Source organism: Heterodontus francisci, chromosome 6, assembly GCF_036365525.1.
Source record: "Heterodontus francisci isolate sHetFra1 chromosome 6, sHetFra1.hap1, whole genome shotgun sequence".
Lineage (NCBI taxonomy): Eukaryota > Metazoa > Chordata > Chondrichthyes > Heterodontiformes > Heterodontidae > Heterodontus > Heterodontus francisci.
Window position 1 is genome coordinate 80716198 of NC_090376.1, and position 21425 is coordinate 80737622.

Consider the following 21425-nt stretch of genomic DNA (forward strand, 5'->3'; position numbering starts at 1 on the left):
TATAACATCCCAAGGTGCTTCACAGGAGGGCTCTCATACAAAATGTGGCACTGAACTATTATATTAGGACAAGTTCCCAAAAGCTTGGTCGAAGAAGTAGGTTTTAAGGATCTACCTTAAAGATGAGAGGTAGAGATGCCGAGAGGTTTAGGGAAAGAATTGTAGAGCTTAGAGCCAAGGCAGCTGAAGGGACAGCTGCTGTTGGAGGGACAAAGGAAATTGGAGTTACATGAGTCCAAAATTGCAGGATTGCAGAGCTCTGAGGGTTTTGGGGCTGGAGGAGGTTACAGACATTGAGAAGCTTCACATATAATACAGTCAAGTTGGCATAGTATTAAGTTGCCTATTCTTAGCTGCAGAATGTAATACTGGCAGCCAGTTCCTGCTATACTTGGTATGTTTTGTACATATTTAAGTTTGTGTATTGCAATAGGCATATGATATAATTTATCTAATGTTGCGCCAAGACCCTTGTTATCCCGCGTGCCTGCGTCGCTCCCAATGTACGCCAGCGTCCTTCGCTGTCTTGTGTGTGCACTGCCCCCTCCTCGACACCTCATTCGCGTGGGCGTGGCCCCCCTGCTTGTGCGGCCCCCCCCCCCCAGCCCCTCGCTCGTGTGTGTGTTTGTGGCATGTGAAAATTTCAATATCATGCTTCTTAAAGCAAGAAAGATTCTTCCGGCTTCTTATTGATCTTAAAATGTGCCTGAGAAATTGGTATCTAATTGACCTTGGGAAAGTGCAGCAATTGGACCTTGTGGCCTTGAAGGGACATCAGGTTACCACATCCGTACAGTAAAATATTATGCATGATGTCTTTTTTTTTTAAATAGCATTTCCTCTGGCTTACCATGACCATTACAATGGGAGCCTAAAATGGGTGCTATATTTTTTCCAAGTTCAGGTTATTTTGGGATGTACAGTTGTGGCATCATACAGCTTTAAAATAACACAGTTAAATGAAGTGAGTCTTTAGCTAACCTGAACATGCTGCCTTTTTTTCTACTTTGAATATTTCTTCCATCCTCCTTCTCTTTTCCCTCCTACCAAGGATGTTGACTCAAACTGCAGTGTATTAGCTCGATGAGCGCTCATTGTACTTTTGTACCTTTATGGTCATTCTTCATGTCTAAACTTGATTGTAAGTGTCAGCAGACTATGGAGGTTGGGTGAGATAGGATTAGGCTGGCCAGTGGGGGCCATTATGATAAAATAGCTTGCTGATGTGTGTTTATTGTCTAGGCTTGTTTGTGAAGAATGACCCCTTGGGGGAGGTGCAAAAAGCTTGCCAATTGCATGGGACCCATTCCCCCAGCATGAATGACTACCCTCAGGAAAGAATAGGGGGAATGTTTAGTCTTGTTGAAAAGGATATGTAATTTAAAAAAAAACTAGTTTGGTTTACATTAACCATTACTTTATATCTTGGTTTACCATATATTTTTATGCTAATTGTCGATCATGGAATTCAGTGGTATTGCATTAGTTGTTATAAACTTTTAGCAAAACAATACATTTTTCACTCATGAAATCATTCATGAACAAATGTAAAATCTTGCTGCATAAAATGTGTTTTGCGTATATTTTAGTAAGTCATATTTATCCTTTGGCTATAGAATTAAGGAGAAGTTGTAGCTTTGCAAGTAACAAAGCCCAACCAGCAGAGGCTTTTGTGAACTTTCACTTGGCAGCTAGACAGGAGCTTGCAATTCTCATGTTCTTCATTTTTATTTAATTCTGGTAATCGGTATGGCTGTGGAGTCAAGATAGATTATCTAACATTGCTAATAAAGCTAGTTTAAGTGTTGGCTTTTTTTTTCTCCAAATCCAGGAAACTTCTTGGGAAATTCTACATGTGGTCTGCAGGATTTGGCGCAGCTTTGCCTGCTTCCTATTTGGCTATTCTGATTGAGAGGAAAAGCAGGTAATTTTTTGAAATAGCTGTTCCTATAAACCAGTGCTTGATGTACAAAGGTGTAAAGTGCTTATGATACCTGCGCCTGTTTGCAGTCTCTTTCTTAAAATAAAAATATTACAATGGTATTCTGAAATATCGAATACACAACATTTTTGAATGGTTGTGCTCATCAAGGAATATTAATGCTGTGAAAGACTTTTTCGCTTTTGTGTTTTAGCTCCGTTTGCATCATTGTGTATTTTTCCCACTTTCTTCTTGACAACTTTCTCCCATCTCCTATCCTGGAAGCTTTTCCTCCTTGCTGCTGGTTGCTCTGGTGAATTTAGCTCACTCAGATCATGTGTGATGATAGGTGAGTGTCAGCAGACTGTTCAGCTGTGTAAGACATCAGCTGATGTCGACATGTGTTCTTATGGCAGGAGGAGTTGGTTAGCAGAAAGGATTGGAAACTCTGGCCTATTTTCCTCTCTCTACCCAGGGGTGCTGAGGCAATTGTAGCATTCCTATGAGCATCTGATCTGAGATCGGGCAACTCAGCAGGAATCCTGGGATGTGTTGAGTTGCTCTCAGGATAAGCTTGCTGAGCCATTAGGAAAGCTGTCACACACTCCTGAGTGTAATGTGGATTGAATCCACTATGCATGTCTGCACTATCACATTTTGTCTAAATCTTGCACCCTTAAATTCAGATGTTAATTGGGTGGTTTTGCGTACTGTGCATCCTCCTCTTCTAATTATTATTACAGGGTACTTTCTTGTAAAGAGAATAATTCTCTATCCCTGTTGTAAGAGGCTTGTGAGATTGGCTGTTTTCAGCCCCTATATTCTCAATTGCTGGTTTAATCAAAGTCTTCCTAACAAAATTAGAAAATTTGCTTTCCTGCTTTTCCATCTACTCAGCTATGCCAGCATACTACCTGGAATTAGTACAACTCGCCAGAATAAGTACCTTGATGTTTACAGTTTACAACATACAGAAATTTAGGAAAAGAAAAATGCTCTTAGTAAGGCTGGCATCTAGGCAGTAAGTAACTCATTCATCTTCAAATGTGAAGACGGTATATAAAACAAATCCTTACTCTAAATTACTAATAAAGTATTTTTAAGCACTATGAATGAAAAAAATTGAAATCTCACTTTTAAAATTAATAGTTTAATTTGTATTCTTGAGCTTGCATTTGGAAGTGTTATTCCTATTTGATTTTTTTTTTCATTTGTCTGAACATTTTATGTCCTTTTTCTGTTTATCATCTCAAACTGCATTCTTAAAAGTTTTGCTTCCATTGTGGGTTGAATAACCGAAATACAGTGTAACCAACAGTGTCCAAACTTGGCATATTTAAACATGGTTACTGAATCAATGCCTGTGGAACAGTTTGTCTGTTATGTGGTCATTTTGGAATAGATTCATTATGTATAATCAGCAGAGGGGATGGTAACGTGGTGATAGAGAAAAAAAGGGGCAGTGGTGATAAGAAAAGTCAGAATTATTTAAAGCTATACTGTGGTAAGGGAGCAATGCCAGATCACATAGATTGAACAGAAAGTTTGATCTTTTAGTGCTGATTATGATTTTCCAAAGTACAAGGAAAGATCATACATTGACAGCAGGCCAATTTCAAGTTCCATATAAGGTTCCATACACAGGTACAATGGGAGAAAAGGGAACATTATTATCTGTACCTGTTTTGCAAGAGAAACCAAAATTCAATTTTTAAAAAATTCTTTCATGGGATGTGGGTGTCCCTGGCAAGGTCAGCATTTGTTGCCCATCCCTAATTGCCCTTGACAACTGAGTGGCTTGCTAGGCCATTTCAGAGGGCAGTTAAGAGTCAACCACATTGTTGTGGGTCTGGAATCTCATGTAGGCCAGAGCAGGTAAGGACAGCAGATTTTCTTCCCTAAAGGACATTAGTGAACCAGATGGATTTTTATGACAATCGATGATAGTAATGATGTCATGAATCTGACTGACACTAGCTTTCAATTCCAGATTTTTATTAAATAATTGAATTTAAACTCCTCCGGCTGCTGTGGTGGGATTTGAACCCATGTCTCCAGACATTATCCTGGACTTCTGGATTACTAGTTTAGTGATATTACCACTACACCACCAGCTCCCCATGTTAAATCACATGAGGCCAGTCATGGTTCTGTTTTAAAAAAAGAAATGGAATTTGGCAATTAAAATGGACTGAGTGCTAACTGAATGTGAACTTAAAAACGTTTGGTACAGCAGTCCTGTAAAGCTCAGTTTAAGCAGGCTACTTTTTGTTTGCACTAAAACAACTTCAGGTTGGAGTTTGGCCAAGTTTAGATCAGTGGTTCAACTGCTTCAACCTTTAAAGTCATTAGAATTCTGGTACTACTTGAATTCTTCCACTGCACGAGTTGTTTAAAGTTCACATCATATGCTGAAGTGGAAGAAATGTGAATAATATAGCAATAATTCTACTAAGATGTTAAGAATAGCTTGGTTTCTACAATGTTGTATTAAAATATGTACTTGAGAATTTTTTTCAGAAATTAAAAGGCTTTGAAAAATTACTGCTGCTCTGCTTGTTTCTTTCCCTGCCATAATCTTTCATAGTAACCATTTTGTTATCTTTGTTTTACATTACCTTTACCTCCCATGATATATTGTCCATTTTGGAGGCAAGATGCATATCTTTAACACTTGGACTCTTGCTGCAAGCTAGCTTTGGAGGCTTTTTCCCCGATTAGGGAGCAACAACCCGGTCATGTTGGAGCAGTGTGGTGAAACTGTTTATCTTTCCTGTGCTGACCAAGCCCCTATTGAGCTTAACTCATTGGAAGTCTGGGTAGCTGCTTGTATCAAAACAAATTATTTAATTGGTGACACTTTTCAGTAAGATTAAAATGTAACATTTTATAACATGACATTTAATCTTGCAGGTTAGTATTGCAACTGTCTAGCATACTTGTGTGCTACGATTTAGTACATATTCCTCCTAAGACTAAAAATATTTCACATTTTAAGTTTGATTAAAAATTTTAATTAATTTTCCAATCTTCTGTCTGTCCTTTTTCTTCTCCAAGTGTCCATTCTTTGTGTTTTAAGTCTAGCTAGTGAATAATGGCAGCATATTGGTCATGGTAAGCCTGATCTTCACAAACCACTGACCACCTCCAGGCGCATATCTATTGTCTTTCGAGATGAGGCCCAAGGATTGGTCATGATAAGCCTGATCTTATTCCTGCTTAGTGGACCAAGTGGCTCTAGTACACAAAGTGCTTCAGTACCGGTCAGCCAGCTGGTTTCACTATCAATGGCCTGCAACTGGTCATTGAGGAAGTTACTTCTCTAGAAAAATGTTTGTGATTTACAACTGCTCATATATAAGCTTGTGTAGTCATTTTGAAAATCTACCTGCTGTAGAAATAGCCCTGCAATATAGATGTTGTAATTTCTATAGGAGCAGTAGCCAGTAATGCAGAACAATTTCAGGAGGTAGTTCTCCAGTATAATGCAGCATTAGTTTTTGTGATTGAAATGTTTGTGCTGAGCAAGGCATCTCTGCTGTCTTTCAGGGCAATGTATTATATGCACATTAACTTTCTTAAAATAAATACATTGCTGTTAAGCAACTGTAATAAAGTTGTGGCTTTTTCGATGTAGTGTTAGCAGAAAATTATTTATGTTACACGTGCAAATTCAAGTGGCATGTCTCATTTGTCAAAAATAGCACTCAGTTGTTGGGAATGATTGGAGAAATGGAGGCGCTTGCCATTTTTAGAAAGAAATACTCTTAATTATAGATTCTACTTCTTTCAAAGCTACTGTTTTATTTCTAATTTTACTAGGAGAGCCAAATGCAACAAATGTTTCATAGCACCTTAGTCTCTAAATGTTAATTTAAAAATTCTTAAAATGCCTATTTTGGGGAAGAGAGAAAATTCAGGAACTACAGGACTAGGCTGCAATTATATTTTTACTTCAAATGTTGATGAGCAGCATTTGCCATATGTTTGACTGATGATCAGATTTGCCTGGAAGCCATGTAACCTATTGGGAGAGGCAAAAACAAAATCAGAAGCTAACTCAGGCCAATTAGGGGAAAAAAAAATCTGGAAAATTCTCCTCCAACCCTCATAGATGATTAAAACTTGTTCAGACCACTTTCTGTCCATGATTATTGTTATATGGTACCTACTTCTTGCACGAGCTGATTTCTGCCTTAGCCAGAAACTTGCTTGAAGGAATTGAGTGAATCAATGTTCACTGCATATGCCAGCAGCCCGTTCCACAGGTCCACTATTCTCTGGGAAAAGAGCCACTTCCTAAAATGTAACATAGCTCTGCCTTTAAATAGCTTGAGATTGTGACCCCTGATCCTCTCTAACCTATTCAGTTGAAGCATGGTTTTAAACCCATTATTTAATCCCATTATCTTGTAAATGTTGAGCAAAACATCCTCCAAGTTTGTAGTTTATCTAAATTGTAGAGTTCCAGCTCTTTGAACCTATCTTGGTCATTAAGATGCTTTAGACGGTGAATTAATTCTGTGGCCCTGGATGCATATTTGAATAACCAGTGTGAGGCTAGAGCCAGTGAGGCTAGAAACAGGAGGATAGTGCAGCTAAACACGTGGCTGAACAGCTGGTGTAGAAGGGAGGGTTTCAGATATCTGGACCATTGGGATTTCTTCAGGGACAGATGGGACCTGTACAAGAAGGACGGGTTGCATCTAAACTGGAGGGGCACAAATATCCTGGCTGTGAGGTTTGCTACCGTCACTCGGGAGGGTTTAAACTAGTGTGGCAGGGGGGTGGGAACCAGAGCAGTAGGACAGCAAGTGAAATAAATGAGGGGGAACTAGTAAATAAGGCCAGTAAGACTAAGAGGAAGAGCAGGCAGGGAGATGTTGCGGAGCACAGCGGGACTGGTGGTCTGAAGTGCATTTGTTTCAATGCGAGAAGTATAAACGGTAAAGCAGATGAACTTAGAGCTTGGATTAGTACTTGGAACTATGATGTTGTTGATATTACAGAGACTTGGTTGAGGGAAGGACAGGATTGGCAGCTAAATGTTCCAGGATTTAGAAGCTTCAGGCGGGATAGAGGGGGATGTAAAAGTGGTGGGGAGTTGCATTACTTGTTAAGGAGAATATCACCGCTGTACTGCGGGAGGACACCTCGGAGGGGTCGTGCAGCGAGGCAATATGGGTGGAGCTCAGGAATAGGAAGGGTGCAGTCACGATGTTGGGGGGTTTACTACAGGCCTCCCAACAACCAGTGGGAGGTAGAGGAGCAGACATGTCAACAGATTTTGGAAAGATGTAAAGGTAACAGGGTTGTAGTGGTGGGTGATTTTAACTCCCTATATTGACTGGGACTCACTTAGTGCGAAGGGCTTGGATGGGGCAGAATTTGTAAGGAGCATCCAGGAGAGCTTCTTGAAACAATATGTAGATAGTCCAACTAGGGATGGGGCCGTACAGGACCTGGGATTGGGGAATGAGCCAAGCCAGGTGGTTGAAGTTTCAGTAGGGGAGCATTTCGGGAACAGTGACCATAATTCCATAAGTTTTAAGGTACTTGTGGATAAGGATAAGAGTAGTCCACGGGTGAAGGTGCTAAATTGGGGGAAGGCTAATTATAACAATATTAAGCAGGAAGATGGCAGGATGCCCAAAGACACATTGTACAGCGAGCTCGCCACTGGTATCAGACCCACCGGCCGTCCATGTCTCCGCTTTAAAGACGTCTACAAACGCGACATGAAATCCTGTGACATTGATCACAAGTCGTGGGAGTCAGTTGCAAGCGTTCGCCAGAGCTGGCGGGCAGCCATAAAGACAGGGCTAAAATGTGGCGAGTCAAAGAGACTTAGTAGTTGGCAGGAAAAAAGACAGAGGCCCAAGGGGAGAGCCAACTGTGCAACAGCCCCGAAAAACAAATTTCTCTGCAGAACCTATGGAAGAGCCTGTCGCTCTAGAATTGGCCTGTATAGCCACTCCAGGCGCTGCTTCACAAACCACTGACCACCTCCAGGCGCATATCCATTGTCTCTCGAGATAAGGAGGCCCAAAAGAAAGCAGGAACTGAAGAATTTAGATTGGGGGCAGCTGTTTGAGGGTAAATCAACATCTGACGTGGGAGTCTTTCAAACGTCAGTTGATTAGAATCCAGGACCAGCATGTTCCTGTGAGGAAGAAGGATAAGTTTGGCAAGTTTCGGGAACCTTGGATAATGCGGAATATTGTGAGCCTAGTCAAAAAGAAAAAGGAAGCATTCGTAAAGGCTGGAAGGCTAGGAACAGACGAATCCCTTGAGGAATATAAAAACAGTAGGAAGGAACTTAAGCTAGGAGTCAGGAGGGCAAAAAGGGGTCATGAAAAGTCATTGGCAAACAGGATTCAGGATAATCCCAAGGCTTTTTATACGTGTATAAAGAGCAAGAGGGTAACTAGGGAAAGGGTTGGCCCGCTCAAGGACAGAGAAGGGAATCTGTGTGGAGCCAGAGGAAATGGGCGAGGTACTAAATGAGTACTTTGCATCAGTATTTACCAAAGAGAAGGACTTGGTGGATGATGACCCTAGGGAAGGGAGTGTAGATAGTCTCAGTCATCTCATTATCAAAAAGGAGGAGGTGTTGGGTGTCTTGCAAAGCATTAAGGTAGATAAGTCCCCAGGGCCTGATGGGATCTACCCCAGAATACTGAGGGAGGCAAGGGAAGAAATTGCTGGGGCCTTGACAAAAATCTTTGCATCCTATTTGGCTACAGGTGAGGTCCCAGAGGACTGGAGAATAGCCAATGTTGTTCCTTTGTTTAAGAAGGGTAGCAAGGATAATCCAGGAAATTATAGGCCGGTGAGCCTTACGTCAGTGGTAGGGAAATTATTAGAGAGGATTCTTTGGGACAGGATTTACTCCCATTTGGAAACAAATGAACCTATTAGCGAGAGGCAGCATGGTTTTGTGAAGGGGCGGTCATGTCTCACTAATTTGATTGAGTTTTTTGAGGAAGTGACGAAGATGATTGATGAAGGAAGGGCAGTGGATGTTGTCTATATGGACTTCAGTAAAGCCTTTGACAAGGTCCCTCATAGCAGACTGGTACAAAAGGTGAAGTCACACGGGATCAGAGGTGAGCTGGCAAGATGGATACAGAACTAGCTCAATCATAGGAGACAGAGGGTAGCAGTGGAAGGGTGCTTTTCTGAATGGAGGGATGTGACTAGTGGCGTTCCGCAGGGATCAATTCTGGGACCTTTGCTGTTTGTAGTACATATAAATGATTTGGAGGAAAATGTAGCTGGTCTGATTAGTAAGTTTGCAGACGACACAAAGGTTGGTGGAGTTGCGGATAGTGTTGAGGATTGTCAGAGGATGCAGCAGGGTATAGATCGCTTGGAGACTTGGGCAGAGAAATGGCAGATGGAGTTTAATCTGGACAAATGTGAGGTAATGCATTTTGGAAGGTCTAATGCAGGTGGGAAGTATACAGTAAATGGCTATGAGGAGAGGTTGGATAAACTCGGATTGTTTTCACTGGAACGACGGAGGTGGAGGGGCGACATGATCGAGGTTTACAAAGTTATGAGTGGCATGGACAGAGTGGATAGTCAGAAGCTTTTTCCCAGGGTGGAAGAGTCAGTTACTCGGGGACATAGGTTTAAGGTGAGAGGGGCAAAGTTTAGAGGGGATGTGTGAGGCAAGTTCTTTACACAGAGGGTGATGAGTGCCTGGAACTTGCTGCCAGGGGAGGTGGTGGAAGCAGGTACCATAGAGACGTTTAAGAGGCATCTTGACAAATACATGAATTGGATGGGAATAGAGGGATACGGTCCCCGGAAGTGCAGAAGGTTTTAGTTTAGGCAGGCATCAAGATCGGCACAGGCTTGGAGGCCTGAATGGCCTGTTCCTGTGCTGTACTGTTCTTTGTTCTTTGTCTTATACGCGGACAAAATAGTATGCTTTGTTTTACAGTGAATTGTCCTGTAAATACAACTTAGCACTCCTGTTTGCTTCAGTTATTACATCACGATATTGGTCAATACCTTTAGAGCTCTGTGCATTAGAAGGCCTGGATCTGTCATTGTCCCTGAAGGGTGTATATGTAGCATTTAAGCATGCCCACATAAGTAATACTGAACTTTTTCCAAGTTTGCCTGTCATGAACCTAATCCCTGGTGCATCTATATCTGCCTGTCGTAATCATGGATTGTTTATCGTCCTGACTTTTGCAAACATTCTCCCAACAGCTGCATTTAGATAATTAGTGAAAATAACAATGGTCCAAACACTGATCCCAATCATCTACATATCCATCTAAAACTACTTCCTGCCTACAGGTTTTATGACTGTTCTCAAACCCGTGCAGTGTGTTACCACTAATATCTGAGGCTTCAGTTTTGTAGAGAAGTATCTTTAGTGGTGCCTTATCAAAATTTTTTTGAAAGTTTCATCCACTATCTTGATCATTGCTTCAAAAAGCATAATCAAGTTAAGAAAGACAGGATCTCCATTATCGCAAGCCATGTTGGGTGTCCCTGATATGCCCTTCTCTGGCTTAGTAATTATATCTGCATCCCTAATGATTCCCTGTAGCATCTTCCCTATTACTGACTTCAAGATAACGAGCCTATAGTTAGCTGGATTGGTCTTAGCTCCCTCCTTTAAAGATTGGAATTACATTAGCCTCCTTCCAGTCTAAGCGAACAGTCCCAAACTCCAGGAAGCTATGGAAGAGACAGACAAAGGTCTCCTGCAGCAGCTGACCCATTTCCTTGAGGACATTCTGGTGAATATCAAGCTTTTGGGGTTAGATTTGACTAGTCGTTGAGGAAGGTACATTCTCCAGGAAATTTCTTGTTTGTGAGTTTCAAACAATTGCATGCACAATGTGCAGACTTATGTATATGTTTATTATGTGGGGAGAGGTTTTTGAGAAAAATTATGATGCATTTTGTAGATGTGCTTTTGGTGACATTGATGGCAAAATGATGTTCAATGACATTTTGATACTTGGCTTGTTGCTTGTTAAATGGATGAACAAATGCTTACTAAAACCTGCATATTTACAAAATATTCATCTTAAATTATCTGCTGGTCTTAGTTAACAGTGTGTTGACCATAAAATATGTATTTGATTTGGACAGTACTTCTGTTCAAAATATTTTTACATCTAAGTATTTTAAAGAATCTAAGTGTAAGGGTGAATGTAGTGAGAAATCAGAAAATATCGGGAAGGACTTTTTCAGTACAAATGCATTTATGTGACAAAGCTGGCTGTCCCCTATCTGGTACCTCAGAATAAACTCCAAACTCTCCAAAACTGTCTAATTCCTCATGTTTTGCTTCTCTTATTAGTTTATCCTCAAGTTTATTGGCGACCACTAAAACTTCACGGTCCTGAAGACTTTTGCTTCTAGTTCTATTCCAAGACTGCTTTCTAGTCTTCGTTTCATTGTGGAATCTGCTCGCTCAAACTACGGCCGCTATTAGCACTTTGATGTCTTTTGGGACTACTGCTAGAAGATCTTCCTGGCACATTATCGGAGGCTCTTTCTCCAGTACGTGATCACTTGCTTATGCAAGAGTCACTTCCAGACCCACTATTAGAACTTGCACTGCGCTTTCTTCCCCTACACTCTTTCACCCCATTCTTCCAGTCTAGGGCCATTGCTTTTTGGTATTCATTTTGAACACCAATATTTAAACTTGCTTGTAGGTTTTCCTGCCTGTCCCACAATTGTTGCATCCCTCCAACTATTAGACCCATCTGGAATATATGTTTCCCTGAGTACCTACTTGGCACAATTGTACTTTGGATGCAGTAGCTCTTTGTTGAGCGTCATGGAGTCATAGAATTTTACAGCACAGAAACAGACCCTTCGGCCCAACGAGCCTGCGCTGACCGTCAAGCACCCGTCCTAACTAATCCCATTTCCCGCACTTGGCCCGTAATGATCCCTCATCTTACTATCCCACTCTTGATCCACCTCATTCTGTTCCTCAGGAGCTTCATCACTAAACACTTGAGTATTTGAGGTACAAGGTGCATCGTCTCCCTCTATCAGCTGGTCTGATTTTGAGATTTTGTAATCAACCCCGATCAGTCACGAGTAATGAACCTTAATAGTTTGCTTTCCATACTTGGTAACTTCTGTCTTACCATCATTTCTGATTACCTTACCAGGGCCCTTCCATTCCCTATGGCCCTCTCTTTTCCAATACACCATATCTCCAGAATTAAATTCTGCCTTAGATGGCCTTATACGATGCCTCAGAGCTCTCTGAATTTTCTCCGAGATCTCAGCCTTGATGAAAGTCCATCTCCCTGCATGTAAAGCATTCAAATATGCAGAAACAATTGAACTAATTGTCGTACCGTCTAGCGCAGGAGGACTGCCACATAGTAAGAAGGCAGTTTGGGATTCTGCCCATAGACCAATTGATAGGGACTATATCCTCCAACCATTTGAAGCGAATTCTTCACATGAACCACCCATGCCAGTTCACTTGTCAACTTATGATTTGGCTGGTTAGCTAAGATTTTATGCAACGTTTCATCAACCACTGCGTGATGCCTTTCACCGAGCCCATTGCTGAAAGGACTTTCAGCTGCAGTATTCATAGTCATAATGTTTATGTTTTCTCGCATGTCTCTGAACTCACCATTGGCAATTTCCCCACCATTATCAGTCAGTACCTTAGCTGGTGCCCCATGTCCAGTCCCTTTCTATTTCTCAATAATTTTGTCAATAATCACCCTTTGTCTTTGCCATTTATTATTGTAGAAATACTAAATCTAGTTGCTCGGCCTATAAATGTAGAATGAAAATATTCTTCTCTTTGTCCCCGACCTTTAAATCCATGGCATCTACCTTGTTAAAGTCCCATGCTAATGGAAGGCTGACAGTAGGACATGATGGTGTCCTCAGATACCTTTTACAGATTTCACACTTTTCACTAATCTCTTCTACTATCCGCGTATATTCTTCATCAATCAGACCTGCATCCTTTAGCAGGGTTTTTAATCTTTGACAGGAGGGTGAGCAAATTGTCTGTGTAACTTTAAGACAATTTCCTTTTTATCTCTCTGATTCTTAACACCTGATACCATTAATACTGTTCTAACACTCTTTGTTTAGGTTATACAATAATGCCCTGACGGGGTAAACTGCAAATTCACTGACTTTCCACAAAACAATTGCCTTATCATGCTGCATATCAAGTTTCATTTGTTCCTTTTTCATTGAAGGCTTTTTTTCTTCTTCTTTGGCCTCCTTGTATTGAGAGACATTGGGTAATCGCCTAGAAGTGGTCAGTGGTTTGTGGAGTAGCACCTGGAGTAGCTATAAAGGCCAATTCTAGAGTGACTGACTCTTCCACAGGCGCTGCAGATAAAATTGCTTGTCGGAGCTGTTACACAGTTGGCTCTCTTCTTGCACTTCTGTCTTTTTTCCTGCCAACTGCTGAGTCTGTTCGACTCGCCACTCTTTAGCCCCGCCTTTATGGCTGTCCGCCAGCTCTGGCGATCACTGGCAACTGACTCCTACGACTTGTGGTTAATGTCACAGGACTTCATGTCGCGTTAGCAGACGTCTTTCAAGCAGAGACAAGGACGGCCGGTGGGTCTGATACCAGTGATGAGCTCGCTGTACAATGCGTCCTTGGGGATCCTGCCATCTTCCATGTGACTCACATGGCCAAGCCATCTCGAGTGCCGCTGGCTCAGTAGGGTGTATATGCTGGGAATGTTGGCCGCCTCGAGGACTTCTGCGTTGGAGATACGGTCCTGCCACCTGATGCCAGGATTCTCTGGAGGGAGTGAAGATGGAATGAGTTGAGACATTGCTCTTGGCTGACGTACATTGTCCAGGCCTCGCTGCCGTAGAGCAAGGTACTGAGGACACAGGCTTGAACCACTCGGACTTTTGTGTTCCGTGTCAGTGCGCCATTTTCCCACACTCTCTTGGCCAGTCTGGACATAGCAGCGGATGCCTTTCCCATGTGCTTGTTGATTTCTGCGTCAAGAAACCGGTTACTGGTGATAGTTGAGCCGAGGTAGGTGAACTCTTGAACCACTTCCAGAGCGTGGTCGCCGATATTGATGGATGAGGCATTTCTGATGTCCTATCCCATGATGTTCGTTTCTTGAGGCTGATGGTTAGGCCAAATTCGTTGCAGGCAGCCGCAATCTTGTCGATGAGTCTCTGCAGATGCTCTTCTGTGTGGGATGTTAATGCAGCATCGTCAGCAAAGAGGAATTCCCTGATGAGGACTTTCCGTACTTTGGTCTCCGCTCTGAGGGGCAAGGTTGAACAACTTGACATCTGTTCTTGTGTGGAGGAAAATTCCTTCTTCTGAAGACTTGAATACATGTGAGAGCAGCAGGGAGAAGAAGATCCCAAACAGTGTCGGTGCGAGAACACAGCCCTGTTTCACACCACTCAGGATAGGAAAGGGGTCTGATGAGGCACCTCTATGCTGAATTGTATCTTTCATATTGTCATGAAATGAGGTGATGATACTTACTCAACAGTAAAGGTATCTCACTGGAAACAACATCAGTACTGATAAAGTGGCTTACTGCAGCTATTTTACATGGAATTATTACTATCTCCGGTGACTTCAATGTGTTGTCATCACCAAACCTAAAGCTGGTAGTACTTTTCTAGTCCTTAACCTTGCATCGATCCTCACTACTAAGTGAATCCAGATAACATTGTAACCAAACAGTTCCACATACTGTTGACGTGCAAGCACTATCCATTGCAGCACAGTTGAACAAATCCGCAATTAAAACATTCATCACAGGACTGAAACTCGTTGTGACTAGTACAATTCATTCAGATTCATCAGTATCTTCCTCTTCTACCTCACAATTTTCTGCATCGAGTGTTATTTTGAAGAGTCTGCCCCTTCGCTTAGGGCACTTTATTGCATAATACTTTTTGTCACATCTGAAGCACCTACTGTTCTTTGGACATTACTGGGATTCATTCGCCTATGATTGCTGTTACAATTCTGTCTTCCACTAATAATCAGACGTGCTAAAGGTGCTTTCATCCTCGTTCCTCCTGTCTTTAATTCTTCCATAGTACTTATGCCTGCTTCCAATATCTGGACCATTTTGAAATCTCGTAAACATTGAGTCCTCCATTCTTTGTGTTACAGCAGAATGCCTTGTTTGTTCTACCAGGGGGTGCAGGAAGTGAATGTTTCCCCAGGAACTTCTTTAAGGCAGCAGACATTTGATCCAACAGGGAGTCTTTGTCCAAGAACTGAACTCCAGTTAGAATCAGGAGCCTGTTCATATGTGACACCCAAGTGCAATCTAACAATTTAAATGCTAGCACTGAACCAGGGATCTCCAAATTGAATTTCTTCAGTCTTCTATACAGTCTGTTAAAGTCCATGATAGATTCTGGATATTCAATGCAGGAATATATCAAAGTCTGACCATGCCTCATAAACATTCAATAGGTCATCTTTCTTGTAAATTTCATCCACGAATTCTAACAGAAGATCCAACACTTCATCAGTATCCAACTGACGAGCATCCAGTTCACAAAATGCTTTACTTCTGATTTTACTTTTGGTAGAAAATGACAACGCCAAGGCCATACCTTGTTTCCTCTTTGGTAGAGATGTAACCCATGTCCATATATCCAATTCATTCTTCCACTGGTCATATGGTTAAGACTTAGAGAACATTGGAGGATATTCACACCCTGACAATTTACACTTGCTTTTTACCATATTTTCCACAATAGCCTGTGAGAGTTTAGTTTTCTGTGTTGTAAAAAAAAAAAAATTCCTACTTTCCAACCTTCAGCTTTAGGCAACCATCCTCTGCTACCATGCTAAACTCCAGAAAGCTTGTTATGGAAGGTTAATGCTGGAGGCTATCTTTACTCAGTTTCACATTTATTGTGCAGAGTAAAAGGATTACAAACATATAGCTCCTCACACAAAACCCTTCACTAGTCTCAGTATGTGTCTGCTTATAAGTGCTCAAGTAAGACCCCAATTAACACTTGCATATAATCAAACAATTGATACACAATTAACAGATTAACACATGGCACTATACTGAGGAAAAGCAATCCATACACAATAAGTTGAGAGGAGAAGTGAAGAGGAAAATAAGACTGGCAAAGAGAGAATATAAGAATAGAATGGCAGTCAATGTAAAAGGGAACTCAAATATCTAGTACCGGCATGTAAATGGTAAGCGAATAAGAGGTGGTGTGGGGCCTATTGGGGCAGAGAGGACATTTTTTGTTTAGGGTTGCAGGGCAAGGCTAATATACTTAATGTGTACTTTGTATCAATTATCACCAAGGAAGTGGAATCTGACAAAATATTAGCAGAAGCAGAGAGTAGAGTCAATGGATAGGATAAAAATTGAGGGAGGAGGTACTAAAAAGGTTGGCTATGCTTAGCAACCTATCCGGATGGCTTGCATCACCTGTTACTAAAGGAAGTGGGGATGGAGATCGCGGAAAGGCTTTCCATAATCTTCCAATCTTCTCTGGATACAGGGGGAGGTGCCAGAGTGGCAAATATGACACCCTATTTCAGAAAGTGTAATGACAGTCCTAGCAACTGCAGGCCAATTAGTTTAACATCAGTGGTGGGTAAGGTTTTAGAAACAATAATCATGGAAAATATCAATGGACACTGCGAGAGGTTTGAATTAATTAAGGAAAGCCAGTATGGATTTGTAAAAAGCAGATCATGCTTCACTAATTGAATTTTTTGATGAATGGGATGTGGTGGATGTTGTTTGTATAGATGTTAAAGTATTTGATAAGGTATCACATAAAAGGCTGGTTAACAAAATCGAGGCTCATGGAATAGGAGGGTCGTCCAATTGGATAAAAAAAATTGGCTTAAGACTGTAAAACAGCAAGTCGTAGTAAATGGTTGCTTTTCAGACTGGAGGTAGACAGCGGTGTTCTTCAAGTGTCAGAGCTGGGACCACTGCGTAATATATATATCTTGGAATACAGAGTAGAATCTCAATTTGCTGATGACACCAAACTTGGAGGTGAGGCAAACAGTAAGGATGATACGAACCACCTGTAACAGGACATAGATAGGCTAGCAGAATGGGCAGAGAGGTGGCAGGTGGAATTTAATACTGACAAATTTGAGGTGATGCATTTTGGCAGAGCGAATAGGGAGAGGCAATATATACCTAATGGTATAGTTCTAAAGAGTGTGTACGAACAGGGGGACCTGCATTTGCATGGATCTTTGAAGGTGGCAGGACATACTGAGAGAGTGGTTCGTAAAACATATGGGATCTTGGACTTCATAAGTAGGGGCATTGAGTACAAAAGCAGGGAAGTTATGCTGAACCTTAATAAAGCTCTGGTTAGGTCCCAACTTGAGTATTGCATCCAGTTCTGTTCACCACACTTAAGGAAGGATGTGAGGGTCCTTGAGAACGTGCAGAAGAGATTTACCAGAATGGTTGCAAGAGTGGAGGATTTTAGTTACAAGTTTAGGTTGGAAAAGCTGGGTTTGTTCTCCTTAGAACAAAAGAGATTGAAGGGAGATTTAATAGAAACTTATGACTGGCTTAGATAAGTTAGACCAGGAAAAGCTGTTCCCACTGACAAATCGTACAAGGACTAGGGGACACAGATTGAAAGTTTTGGGCAAAAGATGCAGGGGGAATACGAGGAAGCACTTTTTTACACGGTGGGTGGTAATGACCTGGAACTCGCTCCCCACAAGGGTGGTGGAAGCGGAAGCAATCAATGACTTCAAGAGGAAGTTGGATGGCCACCTGAGAGAAATAGACTTGCAGGGCTATGACGTTCGAGCTGGGAATGGGACTGCCTGGATAGCTCAGTGGAGAGCTGGCATGGGCTCGATAGGCTGATTGGCCCCTTCTGTGCCGTAAATGACTCTGTGACTATGAGTTATTCCCCAGTGTCCTGGCCAGTATGCATCCCTCAAACACCATCACCAAAACAGATTATCTGGCCAGTATCACGTTGCTGTTTGTTGTGTGCAAGTTGGCTGCCATATTTCCGACATTAGAACAGTGACTACACTTCAAAAGTATTTCACTGGCTGTAAAGAACTGTAAGATGTCTGGTAGTCGTGAAAAGCGCTATATAAATGCAAGTCTTTTTACTGAGTTGAATGAAATCTTGTTTACTGGGCAAGACAAATATTTGCCACACTCGAAACAAAGCAAGTGTGTGTTTACTTATATGCAACACAAGTTAGTGGATACCAGTGACCTGATTTGCAAAGAAAGTACTGAATTGTGCCAAAGTCCATGATGTTTAAGTAAACACTTATTGATAAGAACAATTATATCACTCTTTGGAGTTTTTCCTTTGACCAATGAAAAGCACTTCTAAGAATGTAGCTTTGTAAGAACATTCCAATCATCATACTTTTTCATTTGTTCATGGGATGTGGTGTCACGAACAAGGCCAGCATTTATTGCCCATCCCAAGTCATGATTTTCCCCCTCCTTCCATTAACCCACATATTATTTCAGTTGGGCAAACTAGTTTGACACCAGTTAGTAGCTGATTTTTAAATGCAGCTGAAAGGCCTCACATGATCTTTACTTTGAAGTGTTCCAAATAAAAAAAAATTCAGCTTTAACCTCAATAATTTAAAATGTTGCAGTGATGTTGAATTTGTTTGCAAATAATGGAAAGTTCAAATTGGTTAGTACGTAGGCTACACAGTCTGCCAACTTTCTTCTCAATTATAATGTTGCTCTGTGTTCTCTGCAGTTGACCCCAAAATTCTGCATTTACTATTGGCCATGGAGTGTGATTAGAGCTGGTTAGTTACTGAATTTTATATATATGTATGTGTCTTGTTATCTATTTGTAAAATCAGCACTATATATGCCTTGGATAGATTTTCATTGATACAAGAATCTGTAATTACGTTGTCAAAAACACAAAGTTTCCTAGTCCTTGGACTGGAGCGACAGACAGGTATTTATTGCATCTTTGTGTGATCTTTGTCTTAACTTTCTTTTGTGATTTCTAACCATGTCATTGCTTCATACAGTTTATATTTAGCTGGTTAGTGCTTTTAATTCTCCCTTTACTACTTCAGGTGTCCCTTCTTTATCTAATATTCCCTGTCCAAGAGTGTGAGGAGGTTGATTTCATTTCTGGCATTCTCTTAATGCTGGTTTATAACTGGCAACTGGAAAGCATTCAAGAAATGTTTGGGGTGAGTCCTCTTCAGTTTTCTTGCAACTATGCCTAGTGTCTTCCTGTTGAGGTAACTGCTGACAGGAAGTCATTGAGGAAATTGAAGGCTTGCTGTGGCATAGTGCGTTGGTGTTCCAATACACTGCCAGTGAATCACACACCATTTAAATTGTCATGAACATTCTTCTGTGATATGAACTTATAAAAACGAAAGACAGAAAAAGACTAACTGGTTCATTGACCCTGTCCCATATAGTCATGATGCAACTTATACACATCATGAACCCAGTCGGGTCCCACTATTTCCTGAACCCCACCTCAATCAACTAGCCAAGCCATCTGGGAGAGGTAAAATACCTTATGCCAAATTAGGGACATAGAACTCTGGGAAATTCCTCTTTGCCTACTAAAGGTGATCAAGCAAATTACAGGAGCCCATGATGACTAGGAGACACGTTTCCCGATACCCACTGATCATCTTTATGTGGTTATGTCAGGCACACTCAGGAACCCATCCAGCTGTGAATGATTGCAGTGAATCCACATTCGTTGCACGAACTCGCAGTTTGTTCCATAGACTAACGTCTTTGTGGAAAGAAATGGGCTAGCTTTTGTGGTCAGCAATGAAGCAACAGTGCTCGCCATTGACCTCGAAGAATCCTGCCCAAAAAGATCTCTGTGGCAGTTTACCAGTGTCAGTTTAAATCTGGTGCCAAGTCAAGGGGATCTGTAGGCCTGCAGCAGCAGTGATGTCCGTAGGCTGGGTAAGCAGCCAGTCACAGTGGATTATTCTCTCAGACAGCAAACCAGGAAATTAAAAGCAATTGGTCCTTCACTTATAATTTTTCAGTAGTGAAATAAATGGTTATGCTTGATTTTAGAAATATGTGGAATTTTTAGTCTTAATGAAGAAATTTGACATTCCACAAATATAAAATTAGCTTTTCAGGGCCAGTGCGCAGTAAATATGAAGGTTGTACACTGTTTAAAACAAAGTTACAGCTCATTCAACGAAGTGTGACTTTTTCAAGGGTTTTTACAATGAGACAAACAACGTAAAAGTGGAAGTTTAAGTTAATTCACTGATTGCTTAGGGATTGCACTCTGAGGGGATCGCAACAGCGAAACCAATGGAGGAGCATAGAATCACTGACAGCGATGTTAACGACCAGGTGAGAAATGTGCCTTCACCTGGTATTACCGTAACAGGGTTTAATTTTAAACACACCGTGTTTTCAGCTCCCCTTTGGTGAATCCTTGTTCACCGCTTTTCAATTATAAGGCAAAGAAGCCAGCACAAACAGGTTTTCTTAGGTTTAAAGAAGAAAAGTTGAAATTTATTAAACTTGAAATTAAACTCAAATTCAGTTGACGCCCAAGGATACACGGCGCGCCCACACTAGCTTGCATACGCGATGCACACGTGCAAATAGAGACAGAAAAGAGCAGAAGAAAAATAAAGTGGAAAAGTTTGAGGCAATATCTGAAGAGTTTTGGTTACGGTTCTTCGAGCTCACTATAGAGTCCTTGATTGTAGGTAGATCTTGCTTTTCGTTGGGGCCCAGTATTCTTCTTAAAGCTTTTTCGCTGTAGCAAACTTTTCTCTCTTGGGGTTCATTTGTTTTCAGTGGATTCAGAGGCTTGTGAGGAAGAGATGGGAATGGACAGGAGAGATCTTCTCAGTTCAGGAGTAAGCAAACTTTCTGCTTTCAAATTCTCTGTGGCCAGTTCAAAAGAAAACCCTGGAACAGCCAGGTAGTCATGTGACCAGCTGGTCTATCCAGTCCTGTTGATTGTATCCTCCTTAGCAAGCCCTGGAATGCACTTCCTCACCTTCAATGTCTGTTAGTATGTAAATGTTTTTTCCCAGCCAATGTTCATGATAAAATTGATGTGCCTCATTCTTGGCAGGTGAGGGCCTGGCATGACAGTGACTTTTGGATTTTTGTGTTGTTCCACGCTTGTTAGGGACTCCTGAAGTTGGTTTCAGTGAAGTAATAGCAGTGAACACTGATAATTTTGCCGTCATTACCACTGCAAAATCCCAGCCATTATCTCATGACGTTTAATGTAGTTCTGTGCTTGCATAACTTATACTCTTGTCCTTGGTTTTCCCTTGCCTATCTAACTCAATTAGCCTATCTATATGGACTGAATCATTGTTTTCAGAAACTCAATTGGATTTTTCTTGAATTCTGCACTTTTTAAGGTAAAACGCCTCAACTCAGTCAGTGTATCATGATAACTACGTGACTCTGCATTTGTTATCAATCTAGTGGTAGAAAAAGGCAAATGGTATGCTGGCCTTCATAGCGAGAGGATT

The 21425-nt window shown here is 41.4% G+C and overlaps 1 protein-coding gene across 2 annotated transcripts in view; it reads left to right on the forward strand.

Moving 5' to 3' along the window:
* Nucleotides 1-21425, forward strand: part of tmem135 (transmembrane protein 135) — a 568932-nt gene that overhangs the window by 18748 nt on the left and 528759 nt on the right. For both annotated transcript variants that reach the window (XM_068033973.1, XM_068033974.1), the window contains exon 3: nt 1832-1924. In XM_068033973.1, coding sequence (XP_067890074.1) covers nt 1832-1924 — 93 coding nt within the window. The remainder of the gene's footprint in view (nt 1-1831; nt 1925-21425) is intronic.